General features: G+C 40.2%; 1 protein-coding gene across 2 annotated transcripts in view; it reads right to left on the reverse strand.

The window, feature by feature from the left end:
- The window catches only part of poc1a (POC1 centriolar protein A), a 43,239-nt gene that overhangs the window by 16,173 nt on the left and 3,805 nt on the right, over nt 1-23,261 (reverse strand). Inside the window, exons 2-9 of one of the 2 annotated variants that reach the window (XM_047584175.1) lie at nt 22,383-22,467; nt 22,124-22,295; nt 21,728-21,907; nt 21,464-21,571; nt 21,012-21,127; nt 18,553-18,686; nt 13,686-13,754; nt 13,380-13,522 (exon numbers count right to left, since the gene is read on the reverse strand). In XM_047584175.1, coding sequence (XP_047440131.1) covers nt 13,380-13,522; nt 13,686-13,754; nt 18,553-18,686; nt 21,012-21,127; nt 21,464-21,571; nt 21,728-21,907; nt 22,124-22,295; nt 22,383-22,467 — 1,007 coding nt within the window. Of the gene's footprint in view, nt 1-13,372; nt 13,523-13,685; nt 13,755-18,552; nt 18,687-21,011; nt 21,128-21,463; nt 21,572-21,727; nt 21,908-22,123; nt 22,296-22,382; nt 22,468-23,261 lie in introns of both variants that reach the window. The other variant, XM_047584174.1, reaches the window with a different exon arrangement.

The following is a 23,261-nucleotide window of genomic DNA, read 5'->3' on the forward strand; positions in this document are numbered from 1 at the left end:
TTTTTATAATGAAATGAATAATAATCTGATGGACGTCTGGAGTGCCTTGAAAAATGAGATCCGCACAACACTCGCCCAACCAATCAGCAGCAGAGAGTTGTGGGTATCGCTGTTCTGAGCAGATGTGCTGGTGCTGGGAAACCATGTTAGCTTTGCTGCAGCAACAGTTTGCTAACATATTACCTAGCAAACCTTAGTTACATTATTTGTTGTGTTGCCCTCTCTTGTTAGTGCTGTTTCCTTGGCAATGCATAACCATGAATTTCTAGAGGACTCAAAGTGTGTGTGCGCGCGCGTGTGTGTGTGTGCACGCTTAAATTGCTATCCGTTCCTTTGTCAAGAATGGTTGTTCAAATACTCCACCTTTAACTCCAGTGTTTTATTACCCATAAAGTATTCTGACCGGCAGCGTCCCTTGTCAAGAGATGGTGAAATAAAACATATATATATTTCCCTTACACACAGATTCGGGGAAACCAGATTAAATAAAACAAGTTACTGCCACGACCTGAGAAAGAGAGGGACAATAGGCTGGTTCTGCTGAGCATACACGCTCCTCTAAAACGGGATTAACTATTGTTGAGAGTATGACTTAATGCTTTGTATTAAACAGCTGCTTAAATACACACAGACACCAAGCCCTGGTTACCACATAATGTAAGCACACACATACACGTAGAACAAACAAATATGGAGGAAGACAAATACAGTTCTTAAAGTCTTTCAGCTGAATGTTAAAAGTCTAAACATTGCTAAACAGATTAACTGGTGTTATCCTCACTAAACTGTATTGTAAACTTTATTGGAGTAAAACTAGTTTATATAATATACTATTGTTATCAACTTACTGTACTGTATGATAAAATAATATATTGTTCTGCTAACTCAACAGCACCATTGCAGTCCAACGTGGGGCCGGGGAAAACCCGGCTATCCACAAGTATACACACGCGCACAAAAAAAAAAAAAGAAAAAGGCACACGCAAACACAGTAACCACCCTCCTAATGAATCACCTGGAGTGGAAAAACCAACAGTGGAAAATTTCCTGAGGCCCAAATTAAACTCTTAGTCTGCCACGGCCAGTCATCAATACACCCTGGAAGCTGCATACAAAACCATTCATCACACTGAGCCAGCAACTACACATTTATCCACAGAGCAGGTTCCCGACGTGAAATGATTCAATTGTAAAACTTTAATGTCCCCTTTCTGCATCAGCAGCTGGCGCTTTCATGAATTCACTCTTAATAATAAAAACCTCCTAATCATTTCAACTTAACAAGACAATGAAAACTAACAGCCTGTCTTTAATTACTCAAAAGGATGAAAGTGGATGGACTTGACTACAATTCTTAAACCCTTTGTAAGAAACCTTTATTTTTTCTGGTAATTGGATTTCAAATGCAGCCGTGTTATATTTAAGCTCTAGGCAATTACATGGTCCCAAAAGCAGATATTAAGTCTGAATGGATACAGTAGCAGTGTAGCATGGCCTTCTACAGAGGGGGCTCCATTATGGGCCGTTTGTAGTGTTGATACTGCCAGGCAGGCAAGTGTTTTCACTCCCTTTATACTGAGCTTTGTATAGCGTTAAAGTGCATCATTGGCTGACTTACGGAGGATCTGAAGTCCTGTATAATATGCTTTTGAAAATGTTTCCTGACACTTTAACTGGAGAAATAAACCAGAGAGAAAATCTGTCAAACAGCTTCTTCAACAGACAGAGCTCCAAGTTGGACCGCTAAAGAAAATGAGTATGAGTGTGTGGGTGACTAAAGACACAAATGTTGTTGCTGCATATAAGCATACACAGATCAGCCATAACATTATGACCACCTTCCCAATATTGTCCAGGTCTCTCTTGTGCCCCCACATCAGAGAATGGACATGGGTCTTCTGATGGTGTCCTGTGGTGTCTGAAAACAGGATGTTGTTAGTGGGGGTCTTTAGGGGGAGGGGCCTCTGAGGATCTGGATCGTTTACATCTCCTGTCTGTGGTTTTAATGTTGTGCCTGATTGGTGTGTATGGCTAAAACTATAAATTTCTACTTATTCTAGGGAACAGACTTGAATGATGACAACTCTTTTCTTATTGGATTTGAAGAATCACAGGTAAACAGCTGAGTACACGACTTTTACGTCACAAAGTTGTTTCAGGCTGATGCAATAACTGACACAAGTTACACTGACACATCAAGTTCTTCGCTCAATTCCCAGTTATAGGTATTTATTTTATGCATCTGGATTATTTCCATTCCCCTTTCACTTGCCATACCAAGTCTTCGGATATGCTGCTGTCACGCTTCTGACCAAATCGTCGAAAAGGTGTTTTCTTTACACTCCAATTCCTGACTCTTGTGATTCATGTGATATGTCTACTGTTGTAGCATGTACATGGGCTACACACTGTAAATAAAGTTACTTAGTAACAAGGTTCTGCCATACTGAAATGTCCCTGGAACCAGTCTGAAACCTTTAAACTCCAAGGGTGCCATTGTGCAACTGGCCCTATATGACATTTAGCACTCAGCTGCGTTTTAGCAGTGACTATAATGGTAAGAGTTCAGGAAAAATGCAAGCAAAGCCATTTACACAATAGATAGGTTTTCAGGTGCAGATAATGGACAGGAGACACGCTGACTTGCCAAAGACAGGTGTAACTAATAGTGAATAATGATGATTAGATTCCATGTAACTGAACCAGAGCCAGTGATGTCTGCTGCTCTGCATGTTGCCTTGATCACACATGTGAATGTATCCAAGACACAATTCATGTTGTAAATTAGGTACAATAGTGCCTTGGCAAGTTAAATGTTTAATCAAGCGTAGTTTTAATAGAGACACAATTGCAGTTCAAAAAAAAAAAAAAAAAAGTTAAAACTTAGATATAATGAAAGCGTTTGCTGCTAAATTTAATTAGCTGCTACAAATTAGCCGTTAATTGGGTGAGCTGGTGAAACCACGCCAAAGAAAAGAACAGGTGTAACTGATTAAAATGTCTCTTTCCCTTCGTTCTGTACCTACTGGCAGACTGTCCAACCATCATCTCTTAAACAGACTGCAGCCATTGTTAATGTCATCAGCTGTTCATAAACTCTAAGGGAGTGATGAGTAGTTTTGTAAATACATGATACAGGTGAATGCCACTCATTCATTTCAGGTAAATCAGTAGCTGTCAGGGGTCAAAGGCAGGCAGCTGGCGCACAAACAAACGTACTTTTAATTGCATAACATAATTCTTTTCTTCTTTAATGCAATGCATGAATCAGTCTGTCAGCCTGAAGTTTTTAGAGTAACATTAGAGTAACAATTTCAAAATGTTTTCAGACATAGCATAAGAGTATTGTTTTTTTCTTTCCAAAAATAGTAATCCAGGTCACTGTTATCAATGTGAATATGTGGATATGAAGTGATGCCCACTTTTTGTAAATACCTATATCGTGTATAGAGTACACACCTGTAAGGTGATATCCAAATAAATACAAGCTAAAATTGTCTTTTAATCCCTTACAGAACACAGCTTTACCATTGGTGTGTGATTACTTTATACTGGATGAAATTAGACAAATCTGTGTATTCATGTACAAATTTGTTAATTTACCTCACGATTTGATTTGCCAAGTGTTTTTTCAAAACTTTTTCTTTTTTTCCATCTCGATATTCAGTTTTACTCCACTAGACAGTAAAGGCATTCATCGTCCTTAATGTTGGACTTCCTTAGAGAGAACAGAGGACCACGTCTTTGGAACAATTTGCCACCAAGCATCTTATCTTAGTATTTAATCAATCAACCTTAGTGTGGTACTATCATTTGTTTCTGTTTGGCATGTTTATTACTTGTAATTGTTTTTGTACATTCCCAATGTAAATTTTATGTGAACTCTTCCAGCACATTTCTTTTTTTTTAATTAAATTTATATTAAATTTTATTTTATTTACTTATTCTGTACATTTTAACTGTACTTTAAACTAAACTAAATGTTAAGAGACCACCAGATGGAGATAAAAATAATTACAATTTAAACAAACTACTATAAGATATTTAAACGGTTTCCTCAATTAAACTCTATTTTAGAATGACTGGAAAGATTATGACGTGATGTTGCACATGTGTCACTGTCTCGCATAAAAGGTGGAGAAACACAAAACGTGTTGGCAGAGCTGTCCGCTCTTTAATGGGCCTACGCATCCTAATTGATTGTTAGACGATAATGTCTGTTTTTACTTTAAATGAATGGCAATCATTCAGGCGGGTCCTTTCCTTTCCTTTCCTTTCCTTTCCTTTCCTTTCCTTTCCTTTCCTTTCCTACTAGAGCAGATGGCATAGCCACCGATAAAAGGTCTCGTTGCGCTGCCACATATGACAGATTCATCATCTACAGTGTAAAGAATCAATGTCAGTTCCTATGTTCAGTATCTTTTCCACTGGTCTTTCTTTTTTTTATCAAATAAGAGAAGGTTTTTGGAGTGTGCACATCTTAATAAATCTGTAAGGTGACATATGACACAGACACGTTCACCAGTTGATGGCATCTCAGTTAATTAGAGTGGAGCAAACATTTCACGCCAAAGTGCAGGTGATGCTTTTAAATGAATAAAGCCTGTGATGAGCCTCAGCCCCGACATAATGTTTCTATAGTTTACACATGCGACAAGAGAGGGCACATCTCACTCTCATTTTCCATTTCTGTCACTGCTTCTGTGTTTCTTCTTCCTGCTGCTTTCATTTCACTTAGTCGTTTGTTTCCTCCCTCATTCTTTCCATTTCTCCTGAAATCCCTTTCATGTAACAAGCATGAACAGGTGTCTGTTAATGGCCCTCATATTTCCCCCCTTTCCATTATTGTGTCGCTTGTTTGTTTGTTTTCTTTGTCTCCGGTGTGCTCATGTTGTCTAGCTCGCTCACGTGCTCGCCCTGTTTTCCCACTTTCCCCACCTTCCACTCTGCCTCTCTCGTGGATGCTCTCTCGCTCCACTAGACCATTAGGCTCTTTAACTCCGCCATCCTGTCTTCAACACTCCCTTGTCCCACCCCCTGTCTTTCCCTCTATACCCTGCTGTCAAATGCATTCAACTCCCGCTGTCAGAATAATGCCTCCTGCCTTCCCTTCCCAGCACCTTAAAGATGAACGAACACAACGACGAACACGGAAAAAGAAACGTCTGTGATCGGTGGAGGTTTACCAATTCCTAACTGTTGTTAAGTCTAATAAACGAACGGCAAAGGAGATAAAAGTTCACACGGCTACTCTCTGAACCCACTCCCAATTCTGTCCGCATCCTAAGGCTGAGCCGAGCGGCGCAGGGGTTTGTGTGTGTTGAGCTGTGAAGGGAAGCCTGCTGTGAGTGTGCAGCTCATCTGTCTGCACACGTGAGCGGGAGAGAGACCCAGATGTGATGCTAGAGACAGAGAGAGGGGGTGGGGGTGGAATGAGGGATTAGAGCGGATGTGATCAGAGAGAGCTGATCTGCCTGTCAGCGGTGGCTGGCACTCACGCACATATACACAGATACACACATCAACGCATCCATCCTCACCGCAAAACAGCAGCGAATCAAGATTTGCTCAGCTGTGCTAAGCAGAGAGACCTCCCGACTGAACCAAACAAGCTCATTCTTTAGCTGCAGGGACCTCATTTTAATTCTGGCTTATTGCATACAACACACAGGCCGTGTGTACCTGGTATAGTGGCCGTCGTTGGCCAAGTTATCACGGCTTCAAATTCAAGCACATTAGAGGGTAAGCATATCAAGTCAGCTGCTCGTGAAATCCCTGTGGGTTTCATTCTGGAAAGGCAGTGGACATGGGTGGCCTTTGCCTCGGGACGAATAAACACTCATTAGTCAATTTCTTCCTGGTGAAATGAATTATGGGAAAAGGCTGTTATGTGTTATATTTGATTTTTGGCAAAGCAAAAAGGGATGTTTTAACACTTGGGTTAGACGGGACTAAACACAAACTACAATTGTCCCATAAAAGGGATTCTTTGATGGTTAAATGTGTATGTACACATGCAAAAATGCTGATACACCGATCAGCCACAACTTTATGACCACTGACAGGAGAAGTAAATAACATTTATCATCTCAAGACAATTCAGTGTTCTGCTGGGAAGATTTTGGACCTGCAACTCGATGTTGGATCGATGTAACATCAACTGGATGTTACTTAGACATGTACCACCACAGCCCAGACCAGACAACCCCACCCTATAACAACAGCACTCCTTGATGGCAGCGGTTATCCCTAGCAGGATGCAGCCTGTCACAGACACACAACACACATGAAGAGGACCACAAGGTGTTGACCTGGCCTCCAAATTCACTAGATCCCAAACTGATCAAGTATCTGTGGGATGATCCATAGAGGCCCCTCCCCTCAACCCATAGGACCCAAAGACCCCCACTAACAACATCCTGTTGCCAGACTCCACAGGACACCCTCAGAAGACCCATGTCTGTTCTCTGAAGTCTCACAACTGCTCTAGGGGAAGAAACAAGACCTATGCAGTATTAGGAAGATGGTCATAATGTTATGCCTGCTTGTTTAGCGATCAGCATGGCATCAGCATAGTAAATGATGTTGATTAAGCAAGTTCACCGATATGTGTGCAATATGTCAGAGCATTGAGCCGTTTACATTAATCCCCAAGTCGGGCTGTTCTGGGTGCCAGGAATGCTGAGAATTAGACTTAATTCAACAAAGCCTGAACAAAATCATAAAAAGTCTGGACATTCTTTAACAGAGGCATAATAAAATAAATTGCTTTGCTTTGTAAGAAGAACCTCAACCAACCCCAAAACAATAAAAAAAAGACTTCAGTATCATCACAGTGAGTTTTGTCAGATACTGAGTCATCACTGCATGTCCACCTGTTGTGTTTTAGACAGGAACTCAGTGAAGACTCTCTAGAGCAGATGCTAATGGCTAGCATGGCAAAGCTGCTTTCCAGTCCATTTGCAAGCTGTAAAGTAATTCATGTCAGCATATAGTTAACAATGCCTTTCCTAATTAGGTCCACAAAGAATAAATATTGTCTCTTGTGTTGATTAGGCAAAACATAAACACAAAGTTTGAAATCATCATTTTCTACACATTTTAGTGTAGAAAATGTCAGAAAATGTTTAAATTAAAAAATTAGTTTATGGAAAATATCAAGCTGTTTTCTTCATCCCATTAACAATACAATACAATAGCACCTCAAACTACCTCCTCCTCAATGATCATAACATTCAACACAACATTGTAACTTTTAAGTTACATTTTTGTTCTATTGTCAAACAAACCGAGTCTATGAATAACTTGCAAAAGTTGCTTGACTGAGTACGTGTCCTGCAGAACATTTATTGGTTTTAGTATCATCAGTTTGCCAGAATGTCAACAAAAAAGCACTGAACATGCTCCTGTGCACATAGTCCACAGTCAAATGATTACACTTAAATGTGATCAGTTTTTAATGTTCTTTCTTATGCGTATTTTGAGGAAACTGAATTCAGTTCTTTCAAATATGTTACTGTTAATTATGAATTATTAATTCATTAATTATAGAGACTTCAGAGCTAAAGGTACGACTTTCAGTTAGTACTGTTTTAACTTAATTTGGTATTGAAACCACTATCATTTGCTTTGGGGTGTACCTTTTTACGATTAGGTTCTTCCTGGGGGGCTTCTTATACCCCACCATGCCTGCGACCCTCCAGAGGACAAGCAGTTACAGAAAACGAATGAATGAAAGAATGAATGGTTTGTCCTAGTTTTATTGTTATTATGAAGAGAGGTCCAAGAGCTTTATATTCTTTCTCAGTCCTATGAGTTTTAGACACAATCTTAATTTACACTTCAAGTGTGAATGTTAATTCTGCACTTTTAAGATTAAGCTGCACTCTGGTATTTGGATGTATGACTGGTAGTAGCTATGAAGCTCTGTCGTGGCTGTCTTAAGCCAAAACATCCTGCTAGTGTGAAAATAAGTCTACAAAAGCACATAAAACCCAGTTTCCCTGTGTTGTAGTACCTATGCCTGTTTTCTTCTTCGCCTTTAAATTGCCAAAGCAAATGATCACATTTAGGTGAGTGGCGGAATTTGCTTACTCTATGGCGACACTTGTGTGTGACTTGCGGCAGTATACGAGAGATAAAAGGCTTTGTATTAATAATAAATTATGAATGGTTAAATAATACATGAAAAGGAAAATCGAGGAAGCCGGCACATCCAGTTGCAGCTCCCGCTTTGACAGTTCGAACTGGCAGATGACAATCCATAAACGAGGACGAGAGAAATGTCAGTGCCAGGAACTAACTGGGGTCAATGAGGTTAATGTGTGGGTGAATGTGTCTGTAGAAGCTGCTGTTATAAAAATTTAACTGGAACACGTTATATTACTTAATTGGTGTTTCACGATGTGACATATTATCCAAGTCAAATAATAAAAAGAAACAGAAAGTCAAACTCCACCAGATTTGTTTTGGACAGTTCTTCTGTTCAACCTTGTCATTACATCCAGAGTATTTTAGAAAACCAATGAATGTCTTTTTTTGATTTGATTCTGAAGAGCTTTTTGAATTTTTCTTGTATCTTCTAAAATAATACAGCTACTTCTTTGTACCATTATCATAATTGAAATTAGAGGAATTTTCAGACAGCACTTGTTATGGCCATATTTACAGCTGACACAGTTTATATGTAGTTTCTAATGTGACATACTACCCTTTATAACATGCTGTATTTCCATGTTTAATGGCCAAAGTAATGCCAACCACAACAAACGTGCCAGTTAAAAATGCACAGTAGCTTCAGTCTCTTGGTATTGATTGGAATCCCAACTTAATTTAACATTCATTCTAAGACCTTTGGTACGACTAATACTGAGCATTAGGAGTTTTAAAATACTATACCATTTTGAAATCAGGCTGCATCACACACTTGCTTCTTTCTATCTTAAAATTGTGCAATAGTAGAAGTGTAACACGATAGGATATTATTTAGATCGTAGAATGCATTACCTGGTATGATTTCACAGCAAAATAGTTGTAAACAAAACCAAAAATGAGGTGCACCAACTTCCTGTGAAACCACTGACACACTCCAGTTCAGTAGGTGGCAGTAGTCCATCTGTAACCTGGGTTGATTTAATCGGCAATGAAACATGAGACCTTAACGGTCACTTTCAATATCTGTCAACAGTAGTATGTTATCTAACGTTAATCTACAGGGCAGGATGGTTTACCATGGTCTAACAGCAGCGTCTACAACACCCTGTCCTCTGGGAACTAGTTTTACTCACTGGCTGTTGTGAAAGTACTGATACAATCGTTCAACGTTTAAATACATCAAACGTATTCAACATTAACTGGGGTGGCCTTAACGAGCCTGCATGCGGTCTGGGAGGTTAATGAGTGGCAATGTAAACACCTCACATCAGCAATTAATCTGAGTTGAACCTCTGTACCTGGTGAAGTCAAGACAGGATTTCTTTGCCAATTACCTGAAACAATTCGTTTAAAAGGTCATTCTAAAAGTTTTAATGACCAGCTGCATATGCTGTATTTGTCTGCATTTTCCCAGTGGCCATACATGAGAACCAGAGATAGAAAAGTAACTGCAAGAATCTTTTCCAGGTATGTTCATGTAGATACACAGTAGTAAAGAATGAGGGGTTAAAAACTGTATTAAAAAGATAAAGTATACACCATCCCTCTGATAGATCAGACGAGGGACAAACACACCACTAAGACCCTCTGGGCGTCTCCTGCCATTTTAGATTCAGAATCTGTAGCTGCTACAACACAGAGAGCGGTTGTTTCGTTGACAGGGTAAAACTCAAATACATCAAATACAGAACAAACATGTGTCTTATGAATGCTTGTTTTTTAGAAGACAGATATCCAATGCAAACACTAGAGTCGATCCACTGTCATTTCTTCCTCAAGACTTGAAGCACTGGTTTTCCATTAGCACTAAAGCTTAAACCAGCTGCATATGAAAAAAAAAAACACATTTCCTAGTAAAAGGGGTTGGTGAGGTTACACAAGAACAGAACAGAGAATTCAGAAGTAGAGAATATGTTGCATGCATTACACTAATCATCTTTCACCACAGCTGCCCATTTTCTAATCACCCTTTCAGGCACATCTGTAATAACGGCTGCCAAATCCATTTACAATCCCGTTCTAATAGCACAGAGAGAAAGAGAAAGTGACACGCAGATGAAGAAAAAGGGGCCCTGACGGGTTCAAAATGCTATTAAGAAAGTGCGGTTATTAAAAGCTAGGTACTCCATTTTAGAAAAATGTTAGAAGTAATCACCTTCATGTAGCTGATGCTCCTTAAACACTTGCTTCAAAACACTTTTCACCATAATGGGGACTAAGTGGATTGATAAACCTGATCTTCTGAAGATCACCTCCAGACGTGTGAAGACAAAAAAAACGCCACGATTTGTGTCTTGCATGGTTTACCGTAAAGTTTAATTACTGGGTAAGAAATTCCTACAAAAAAATAACATCTATGTTTTTCCTTTAAAATGTTTAATTACCAGATACAAGATGTCTCCTGCATCACTGGGAGTCCATTCACTTTAACGCAGACATCAGGTTTTCACATTACCGGGACAGACTCTAGACTAGTTCTGATGTTATAAACCTGAAGCTTGAGAAACTTTCTAGTTTTGCAAAAGAAGTTAAAAATACTTTCCAAGAATCTAACTCTTTGCTCATGTCACAACAGAACACTGTCAGTAAAACAGAAGTAACACTGACCAACACACACATTCGAGTAAAGGCTAATTCCTGGTTCAGGCTACATAGTATTTGTGTCTGATAAGGGCCGTGTCGGGCCATCAACAGTCACCTGTGCCTGTTGTGTCCGTCAGACCCCTGTCAGAGCCCATTTAAAAGTGTTAAATCAGACTGATCTCCATCTGATTCGTTGTTAAGTTTATTTAACCAACGCGCAAAAAAAGGAAAGCGAAGGGATGACGGTAAACAAATGAAAACACGTTCAAAGCGCCCACAGAATGCTCTTCTCATTTTTCACCTTCATCTAATCTGAACATTCAAATACATGAATATTTTTACTACAGCGTGATCATCTGAAATGGAACAAGCATAAATAAACATTAACATTTTCAAAGAATTATAAATACGCTCGTCTTTATCATGTCTATTATTCATAACAACAATCAACCACAGTTGAGTCTTCTCACCGTATCCATTTTTTCATCTGTCACATACATTTATGTTATGAATCCCGCTATTCTGCGCAGTGTAAAGGCGAGGAAACATAACTGTGGGTGGATCTAAACAGAGAGATCAATAGGAGAAAGGAGAGACGGTGAGGGTGCGTGAGTGTGTGAGAGAAGACCTTGGCCGTGCCCTTGTTGATGTAAGTAACACTGTAGGAGGCAAAGGGGTTGAAATCCAAACCATTCCCAGAGGTTCCCTCGGCAGTCTGTGAAACCCTGTCTCCTGTCTATGTGTGACACATTTAGGCCTTTTAATATTTAAACATCACTAATGGCAGCAGTGCTCTCTCTGTCTGTTTTGTTTTTTTCATGCATCTTTTGGTCAAACTCTTTTATTCTTTCAGTCACTTGCCCGTTATTACTTGCCCTGGCCAATGATGTAAAATTTGATTTATTTTTGACCACTTCCCTGTAACACTTGAAGCCTTAATGACCTGTTTTACGTCACACTCCTCCTATAACAGCTTCACGCTTTTTTTCTTCCTGTTCCCTTTGTCCTGAATTTACACTTAAATCGGCGCATAAGAACGAACAGCACGGAAAAAAAGCAACATCTGATGAGTTCATGAAACAGCTGTGGTCTTTGAGTTGTGTTCAAGAGCAACTTTTTGGTCCAGACACATGCGACTCAACAGCCACGCTGCTGCCACCTTTTCTGTTTACTGATGAGACATGAAGAGGAACCCCCACCGCGCTACTGCAGCTGATGTCCTAAAACACACCTCAAATTAATGTTCATAGCCAAAACTATATGGACACTCTAATTTATCATTTAAGTTACAGCTTCAAAATTGAGCTGTCCAGCAGTTTCTTAACTACATTTTCCTCTTGGACGGATGGAGTAGTATGAGACAGGGTGTGGTGGAATCAGAGAGACTCTTACTGAAAAACAGAATGATGTTCTATTACATTACTCTCACCAAATTGGAGAAGATGTTGCTACAAAATGGACTTAAAAGTCTGTAAGGCTTGATTTCCATCCGATTTTTTTTTTCTTTTTTTTTTTAAAATAATTTAACTGACATTGGCATTGATAGACTCTCATGATAAAAATCGAAAACCTTTTAGTTGTCAAATTAAATCAAAACAGCATGAACCAGGATTGGACAGTGTCTCATGTCCTGCAATGTTATTAGAAATTGCATAAATGCATTATTAAGTTACACATTTTAGAACATTTGTAAGAAACTTCAAAACATATCAACTTTGGAAATGCAAAATGCGAAGTAACCTAAAGTGAGATAACATGTTTTTTAAACGTCCATTGGTCTCTTAGCTTTCAGTTTGGCAGTGTCTCGTTTCAGCCGTTAACAAGACTCAATAATTAGACATTATTAATATTAGTTTCACCACAATCACACAGCGCTCGCGTTTCAGTTTTTCACCGACTACATTATCAAAACTCGCCAGCAGAATAATAACATTTCACAGTGTTTTTTTCCCTCCATTTTCAGTGGCCAGAAGGAGGGAGAAGACATTTCAGCGTGTGAATATGTAGGCATTTCTTGCCCTGCATGTGAGATAGGAAACAGCTTTGAGCCGCACTGCAGACTTCAAAGGAAGGTTGTGCACGGGGGGAATAAGCTGAGGGGCATCTGTCCGTGTGTGTGTTTATTTTGCAGCCAGTCAGCACACATCCATGCAAATGTGCGCACCTCGTTTCAGTTGGTCTTTTTTGTAGTCATCTGAGCAGTTACAAAAGACATACAGTGTGTATGTACATTTGTGTGTGCATACCCTAATCACCAAACGATAAGATGACCCTTTTACAATATTTAGAGTTAAGATATTCTTGAATCCCCCTCAGGAAAAATGTTATACTAGTAAAAATATCAAAAATCACCAGTTTGTTAACTCAGACATTTACGCCGAAGTCTGAAATCAACAGATTAGATTCATGAAAATGCTTGGTCACAGGGCATGTGTACAACAATCTGAGACATAACGGAAACTTTATTTAATTTGTTACATAGTTGATAGTTCATGACAACTGACATGAACAGTAATGTGTGCATATGAAGGTTGCGTGTGGGATAATATATAGAGTCTGTGTTTCCAAAGACCAAAGGGAAGGCATGAAACACAGCACGGACCTGGTTGTGTTTGCTTCTTGAGTCTGGACTTACCTGGTTGCTCAGCACATACGGACGTGAGCTGATGGGCACGTGAGCCTTGGAGCCGGCTGGTGGTGACTGCGAGCCGGAAACTGTTTTATGTCGCGGTTTGACATCATCCCTGCACTCGACCGAATCGAAGTTGCTCTTCCACACCATGACCTGTAAATCGAATGTAAATGTGTTCCAAAACAACACACCAAAGGCAAATTAAAACTGGTACTATCAATAAAGCATGTAATGGACATTTACTGACTAAAACACAAGCGAGCCCATCAACCTGGCTGTACCCGGATAAACGTTTAGGATGAGGAAAAAGAATCACCTGTTCATCAGAACCTCCAGAGGAAAAGTACTCTCCTGTCCGAGAGAATGCCACACAGGTGACTGAACCCTGAAGAGATGAAAAACGAGAAAAAACACAATAAAATCAATTTTACCTCATCAGCAGTATTGCAAAGGTATTAAAACTGTTTTAATATAACTGTGTCGAATTTTACCCATTCATTCCTTTACAAACCTCACACATAGTAACCTTAAATAATATGAATAACTAAATATCTCTCTCTGCCAAGAAAACGTAGCTGCAGTGAAAGTGTAGGTGTTAATGTAAATACGCGGATAGTAAACACAACATAATTTAACATAACATAATTTAACCCAAACTGCATGAATATATATATACACTATATGATCCAAACACTCTCCCTGTTGAGTAAAACATGCAACGACAAGACAAGAACAGAAGGCAGCTAGAGTTTTTTTTTTTTTTTTTCTGTCCGAGTCTTATACGTGTTGATGTGAGGAAACAGAATTACAGTATGCTCGGAACAGAAGGTCTTGAATGTGCGTGGATCTGCGTGGGTGTTTTGTGTTTGTGGCAGAGGGGTTGGGGCGTGCGGGGGTGCACCGGAGCAATCGATAACACAAAGCGGAGATTCAGGTGGGGTGAGGTCACACATGGTCAGAGCCAAAAAGGATCACCTGGGGATGTCAGGACTTTGGCAAAGGTGCGTACGCGCACATGTCTGTGTGTTCTGTGCGAGTCTGGAGAACAGACACGATCCAGGTCCTAAAACTCATAAATGTTGCTCTCCGTTAGTTTTATTTCCTGCGTCAAAACGGGGTCAGTGATCGTAGGCCCGGGCCCTCTGACGGTGTTCAAAGAGTGGATGAAGGAAAGGATCAACAAAAGACTGGAAAAGAAACGGACAGGGAGGCTGCTGTGAAGAAAAAAAGGAGCTGTGTTCCTGTGGCTGGCACCCAGACAGGCTGGTTTGGGTGAGGAATGGTTTCCCAGAAGCACCTGAGAGAGGCAGACAGAGTCACTATGGCAACGCGACGGCCTGACAGACAGCATGTTCTGTCTCTGCTCTGACTAATGCCTGCTGCCAGGCTGCCACTTGCCATGGCCAGACACACACACACACACACACACACACACACACACACACACACACACACACACACACACACACACACACACACACACACACACACACACACACACACACACACACACACACACACACACACACACACACACACACGTGCACACTCCGTCTGACAGAGCCATGAACCTAACTGGCATATATTCCTGATAAATAATCAGGTGTTGCAGAGACTAGACGGGCCACATATGATGCACTCCTTAAAGGTGTGACTAACGATTATGAACTTTTACCGTTTTTATTGTGTTGAGTTATTTCTCTAAAAACTCGCCCTGTTGTAGTTATAAAACTTTACAGAAACGCTTTGCTCATTTACAAGAATTGTTGTTTCCTGGTCCGTGTTGTTATAAGACTCTAATGATGCAGCCTTTTAATGAATGGACATATCATTTAAAACAGTAAAATACTCATTTAATTTTTCACAAGCAGAAAATCTCTTATGATAATGAAAGGATATACGCAGCAAGGAGTCAATACACCGTATAAGCCAATGTTTACATGTCTGAAATGGTTTGGAAAAACGGATGAGTGCATCCCCCTACATCTCATCTCAGGACATCTAAAGAAACATTTTGTGTATTTGTTAATAAAAGGTGCTGTTGTATCTGCACCCATGACACATATTTTACACCAAGAAGCCTTTTAAGATTCGGACCCTTAAAAAAAAGAATCACAGATTTTCTGAAATCCGTTTAACACGCGTCCCTTAACTAGGACTAGAACAGCAGTAACATGGTGAAAGCTTGTACCTGGATGTCAGCCTGCATCAGTGCATCCTGCTCGCAGACAAAAACACAAACTAATACCTGACAGCTGGGGTAAAAGGGTGATGGACTGGACGAGAGAAGCTGTCTGCCGCAGAAAGATGTTTTCCAAATGGGCAAACATCACAAAACACACTGCGCTGTGTCACACGCGTTCAGAGACCTGTCTTTGGAGTAGCTGGATGTGAACCTTCAGGTGCAAGATTAACTAAAAAAGCTAAAATAATACATAAACACTTACACATGTGTTAGCCTGAGGCTCTTAAGCAATAAACACAGCAGCATCTACCTTGTATCCAGTTGTTTTTTTTTAAGTGGCCATGTGAAGTTCACACATTAAGAATAACTTCAACACCTAATAATTTTACAGAAAGTGTTACCTTAGAAAATATCTGCAGAGATAACCATAAAATAATAAATGTGTCTGTCTTTACAGCCTGGTATCCCCTCCCTCCCTCCCTCCGTCTGTCTGTTTCTTCTATTTGTGTCTAACGGGGGAACTAGATGTTTTTGTGTGTAATTGAAGACACTGACAAACCGACTAATTAAATGGATAATTGAAAAAAAAAAATATGAAGCAAACTGTTCAAATTTCAGGTTTCAACTTCAGAGCCAAGCCAAAAGAAAAGAAATTGCCCATGAGGATGGCAGAGCAGAGAAAAGCAGAAAAGGGTTTATGTGTGGAGTCTGTGGAAACACTTGGCTAACAGAAAAGGAAACACAAATCAGTTTGCTGTAAAATAAAGAGAAGAGACACTTGTGCCGTTTAACCGCTGATGAAGAACACTTTTGCTTTGTGTCTTCAATTGTCAACCGAAGGTGTCAGAAGCCTTGTGTGTTTGAAGGACATGTGAATGAGATGTTCTACATGCCACCTCTAATTGTTTTGAAACAGTTAACATCTGAAAGAGGTTGGAGAGCTGTACTGCATTGCCTCTGAAATTAATTCTCACATGACATTTCGCTTTCGAACAAGAGCAAGTTGAGCTATAGACGGTGATTAGCATCTTATCTTGGGCCCTTAAAAGATAACATGTTCTCATACATTAGTCGAGGGCTTGTTTTTTTTACAAGGTTATTGAACACACTGTCATCGCTAAGCAGAGAGACAACTTAAACTAAACGAGCCTAATTCAATTAAACCAGCTAAGGCTGGCTAATCAACACATTTGTCAAATGCAAAAGCAAGACGCATGTTTTCACATGAACACGTCTACAACAATCAGACACAACATTATGCCGAGACATTGTGTAGGTCTCCTTTGTGCCTCATCAGAGAATAGACATGGGCCTTCTGAGGGTGTCCTGAGATGTCTGGTAACACTATGTTGTTAGTGGGGGCCTTTGAGGGAAGGGGCCTCTGTGGATCATCACACAGATACTTGATCAGTTTAGGATCAAGTGAATGTGGAGACCAGGTCAACACCTTGTGCTGTGCTTTTTTTTTTTTTTTTTTTTGACTGCTGCCATCAAGGAGTGTCATTACTATGGGGTGGGGGTCCCTGGTCTGGTCTAGGTGGTTGCTACATGTCTAAGCAACAGACACACTAATGCCAGGTCCAAAAGTTTCCCAGCAGAACATTGAACTATCACAAGATGGTCAATGTTATTCACTTCTCCTGTCACTGGTTTTAATGTCGTGGATGATGACGGGTTTGTATGAGTATATGCTTTGGGATGAAAAAATACTTAATTGCAGCACAAGAATCTCATGCCGTCCATGAAACAAGAGAGTGATAATGGCCTTGTTTAGCTGTAATATCTTATTATAAGTGTAATATCTGTGTTTACCTAGTGTAATTGGGTTCTCTTTGTCTACTTTCAGGACTGATATTGAGTCATTCTTATGCAGAAATTTAGAAAATTCTGTGGGATGCCAAACTTTTAAGCACACACACACACAGTACTATACATACATACAGTACATATACGCAGTACATGCAAGCAGACACAAACACATAAATCTAAACACCCACACTGAACAGAAGGGGGTTGCTCCCATCTCTCGCTATGCGACTGGAGAGACAATCAGCGCTCTGAGCGTTCCCAGGACCAACAGATTGCTGGAGGCACCATTGTGCCAAAAAGAACAAAAGAAACCGAGACACGGTAAAGGTGATGATAAATTTGGAGGTGTAAAGAGAGTGAGCGCGAAAAGGTTTTTTTTTTTTTCACGTCACGACAAAGAGAAGAGACTTGGCAAGTGACTGGAGGTAAACACAGGTATCGGACGAGAACGGCGGAATGAGAGAAGGACAGATGGACCACATGTGGTACTGGCAAACCACAGATTACCATAACCAGCCAGCAAGCCAGTCCATCAGCTGTCCAAACAAGCAGACAGAGCCGCCCGGACAGCTAGTCCAGCTGGCCAAAACGCGAGTACATCAGATGTTGAAGAAAGGGAGTAGGAAAGGGAAAAGACAGGAAGAGACGGAGGAAAATCACGATGCTTGTGATGGAGGCATTGAGAGGGTTGTGCTGAGGTATGAGACAATCGACGGGACAAAAACCGAGAAGAAAGACAAGAAAAGGATCCAGAGGAACGGAGGCAGAAACACAGTTCAATTTCCTTCCAACAAGCCTGAGCTGAGTCATCATGAGTGGGCAGCCCGCACGCCAGGCATGTACGAAAATACACCACATACAAAAAAAGGCATTATACGCACACACTCACACGTATACGCACACACTTCATAGAGTCAAACTTGCACAGAGATGTCAAACACTCTCACACCTAACTGTCCACACTATGGTTTCTACACACATACGTAGAAACACAGACACACACATGGAAAAGAAGAGCAGACAACAGACATGACCTGATCATCTGGGTAATCTGACTAGGCCTGTAGGATACCTAAACAGCGCTTATGTGTCATGTGTTGCACAAGGGTGTGTGTGTGTGTGTGTGTGTGTGTGTGTGTGTGTGTGTGTGTGTGTGTGTGTGTGTGTGTGTGTGTGTGTGTGTGTCTACCTGGTGTCCGTGCAGTGTATACAGGAGTTTTCCCTCTACAAGATCCAGAATTTTCATTGTAGAGTCGCTGGACGCAGTGATTAGGAAATTACCAGCCGGGTGGAAAGACAATCCGTTCACGACACCACTGTGGACTGGAAAACACAACCACAAAGAGAAAAAGTTTAGAACAGGTGCGGAGTCGACGTCTGCATGTCCAGTATCCTAAATCCTGCTGGATACAGAAATGTTACTAAAGATCGGGAACAAAGACTGAATACATTCAGTGAAGAAAAGCTGCTAAAATAAATAAATTCATTCACTGGGTATTAATGTTGAAATAGGTTGATTCATGTAACTGTAACTGTGAGGGAAGCTGATCCTGTTACACCTGTCACCAGGAATATGTCAAATCCACTGACAGCATTAAGTGCAGGAGAGAGAGAGCAGAGAGAGAGAGAGTGGGGGCAGACAGGAGGGGGCTGCATCTGGCCAGAAAGACTCAAGTGTAAACTTGAAGGTCACCTTCATTAAATCAGAATATTTTGAATATGTTCACAACTAATCCCTTACAAAGTGATAGATGGCGTGTTCTTCTCTGCTCTATTGTTCCTTAAGGAAAAACACTTCATGGACGTACGTCGTAGTAGGGGGCAGATGTTTTTTTGATGTTGACTGACGTCGTGTACAAATGCACAGATGCTTAATTCACAGCATCTCTCCTAATCATGTTCATGGTTCATTGAGAGCGAGTATATGTCAACAGTTGTGGGGCCCCGGTAAGAATATGCGAGTTTGAACCCAGACGTGGTCCGATCTGTGAGAACCACTTTATGGCGTGGACAAACCAAACCAACCACATAGGAAGCACAGGAACAATGTGGCACAGGAACCTGGAACCATGAAATGTTTGGTACTTTTTTCTTGAAAAATTATAGAAACAATAAATTAGTTGTGTGATAAATTGCAGATTCACCCAATTTCAACCTATAAAATGATTAACACGTCTCTTCTGAGACATTGTTCAGTGCCTAATCCTACGTAAGTCTACCATTTATAGATTCCACTAAAGTGCAACACTGCTGTACACCGCTCTGCTCGAGTTACTGTGTAAGTGAGTATGGCTTCATATCCGGTGTATATTAACACACAGTATTACATCAAGCAGAGCAGCCTATAACAAACGATTATAACTTCCTCTGGCATTTCTGCCATGTGGTGAATGAGTACAAGGCAAAATGAGGACAGGAGATATTAAATAAACAATAGGTCCCCCTGCTGGCTCATAAATGCTATAGCATATACCAGGACACACGGATAGAGCTGCAGAAATATGGCCAACAGCCATGATGTTCTTTCATATTATCCAGGTTTATGTAAGGATACAGACTAGTTGCCAGCTCAAAAATCATAAAAGTGATGAACTGATGGCTAAAAAAATAACTATGATACCTATTTGTATGTGCAATCCCTTTGCGGAATATTACGATTTCTGGTCAAGCAGATTAAACTATATATTTTATTAATTTTTGTGCCAGTGTTACTAAGGTAAATAACTGCAGCATGAAGAGTGAAGCTGTGTGGAGGAGCAGAATAGAGGAGGATGAGGTGAAGCTTTTATCTTCATGCCCAGTCTCCTCAGACAGATGTGATTATCCTTTATTAGATCACACAAGTGAAATCCATTTAAGAGATCTGATGAGAACAATCGGCCTGAGTGGCAGACTGACAAAAAGGCTTCAACATTTGGTTTATTGAATATACAAGAAATAATTAATCTTGGTTACCACTTTAATCACGATCTTTAAAGCTCAGTGGTGTCTTTGTCTTAGTCCAGCTATTTTTCAGTTGCACAATCTGTATTTAAAGGTGAGGACTACAGGGACACAGCATCTTGGTATTAAGTGCGTTAGATTTATAGCAACAGGTTTGATTCCGGATAATAATTTTCAAACACTGTCTTCACTTAGAGCCTATTTTTACAGGAAATGCAAAAAAACTGTCAGAGAGATTAGCATTAGGGATCACATGGTGTAATGACTGTCACCTAAAGCCCTGATTGGTGGTATTGAGCAAGAAGAAGTGAATACGGTGGATTTCTATTAGACGTTTGTGTGTCTTCATCTCATCTGAGCATTCAAATGAAGAAACTATACAGACCAACAGAGAAGCATGATTCATGAAAGGGCAGCTCTGTACAATGGTTTGTAGCTCTTTCTAGCTACCTCGTCAGTCCAAGGTTTTCCTGTCTTCCCTTTTGAATGATGAATACAGACTACTATCACCTGCTGGTATCTAGAGGTATTTCCTCTCATGCAAGCACAGAACATACAGTATCTGTGCAACTCGCTCATCTAGACACACGTGACTTCACAACAACTTCACAGTCACTCACAGTAGATTCATGTGGCTGTCATTAATTAATTCAAATAATAATTTCAATTTTTTTGCTCCATCAACAGACCATGATCTCACTTTACCTTGGTAATGTTGTAGCATCTTATGGGATCTAATGTCCCAGACCTTGACAGAGTTGTCGGTGCTTGCAGCAGCAATGCACGTTCCACTGGGATGAAAGTCCACATAGTTTGCGTAACTTAGGAGAAAAACAAAATAAAGCATATACTTAAACATGAATTGTCCAGAAGGCTCGTCTGTCTAACACAAATCTTCATATGTTATTAGAAAACACATCCTACAATAACATTTGAAAATACTAACATCCGAAATATTTTATGAAGGAATATTTATATAAGGAAATAATGCATTGAGTGAGAAGGCTTTGAGTTGTGAGGCAGTATAAAGTTACTCGTCTATCCTTATAGAAAAACTGACTCAAACATAAATACCATTTGTTTCTCTCACACACACACATCAAGACACCTCTGGTCCACATTTTCTACCAGCCATCATTCTCACCCTCAGTGCTTACCCTGCATGTTCATAGAAAGAATGAATGCACTCTCTGCTGTTCTTGTCCCATAACTTTATGGTCTTATCATCACTGGACGACACAATCAAACGATCGTCAGGAGAAAACCTGAAAGAAATGCACAGAGAAAAACAGTTAAACGTTGAGCAGACAGAAAAGATGTACGAAGAAAAGTCGGTGTGTAAGCAAATTACATTTAACCGCCCAAACTATAAGTACACCATATTACACGATCACAATTGTACGAGTTTGTGTGTCTCTTACTTGGCGCAGCGGACCCAGTTGATGTGCTGGTTGAGAGAGAAGAGGAACTTTTGCCTGTGGACGGTCCACACTTTGATGGTCTTGTCGTCAGAGGCCGTGACCAGAGTCTGACCATCACCGGAAAAATTAACACTACGCACGGTGGCAGTGTGAGCTCTGAATACTGTTGACTCAGCCTTCCTGTACACACACACAAACACACAAGACCTAACTATCATTTGAATCAAGTAAACAAAACCTAGTGGGTGTCCAGTAATGTGTGGTTTCCTCCATGCTGTTAGAAGCAGGAGACGAACAGTAGCCTGCAGAAATTGTTTGGTTGCTTTTGTGAGTCATAGTTTTGTGTTGGTATGGAAATAAATGTAAAAGTGAGAAATATGATACTTCATAACCTACATGCTGGGCACCCAAAGACGGACGGTCTTGTCCCTGGACGCTGAGGCCACCAAGTGGCCAGAGGGAGAAAATTGAACAGACGTGACGGCGTCTTTGTGTCCATCAAAGCGATACGCTCGCATCTGAGGTTTCATGTTCCAGATCATCACGCAAGAGTCCGAAGAGCCTGTGGCTGGGAGAGGAGGGAGCACAGAAAACACATTTTATACACAAGAGACGACAAACAAACAAAGACACAGAGAAAAGCAGTGTCAGTTACCGATCTGTTTCATGTTGCAGCTGAAGTCCACACTTGTCACAGAGTCCCTGTGACCCTTGAAATGTCTCTCTAGGGTTGGATCAGACTGTAAGGACAAAGAGACAGAGATAGATAGAAAGTAAAAAACTGGAAAAACTAAATGGGCAACAATCAAAGTTAAAAATTTGAAAGCAAATTATTTATTAAGAGATAAACATTTCAAAAACTGCTAATCCACTTCATCAGGACTGTGTGGGTGTGTGATGTGTCCTAACAACACCATATGTCTGTGAAGGTTCTCAGTCATCCAGGGCATGGTACATCCAAAAAGGGTTAGGAAGAAAAAAAAAAAGAAGGGCCAGCAGACTTGTAGAGCAGATGTTTCACCATTTATCTGAGTGGCTTCTCAGAAAGGACAAAGATGATGAGCAGAAGAAGAAGAAGAACATCATCATACCATACGTGGCTGGTGTATCGCAAAATGCTTCTCATGATGTGAGCAACTAACACAGAATAAAATACACATTGTGAAAAATAGAATTTAAATGTTATCAAGAACAAAGCTACATACATTATACAGTCAAAACATATAGTCCAGTACACTCAAATAGGCATTAAAATAAAACTTGTGATGGATAAACTCAGTGTCCTGGCATTGACCTACTGTCATAGCTAACTGGGTCAGATGGTGCCACTGTAAACCTAGTTATCATCACTTTACAAGCTATTGACAAACAACAAAGTACTTAAGACTAGGTCACACATTTTGATCATAAACCAAAAGAAGTAAAAAAAAAAAAAAAAAAAAATCAACCACATTTAAGGAGAATGAATCATTATATTACAGAGTGAAATGTAATTCTAAGTTAGAAGTAAATTATTGACATTTATAATAGAGTA

Source organism: Mugil cephalus, chromosome 4 (genome assembly GCF_022458985.1).
Source record: "Mugil cephalus isolate CIBA_MC_2020 chromosome 4, CIBA_Mcephalus_1.1, whole genome shotgun sequence".
In the NCBI taxonomy this organism is placed as follows: domain Eukaryota; kingdom Metazoa; phylum Chordata; class Actinopteri; order Mugiliformes; family Mugilidae; genus Mugil; species Mugil cephalus.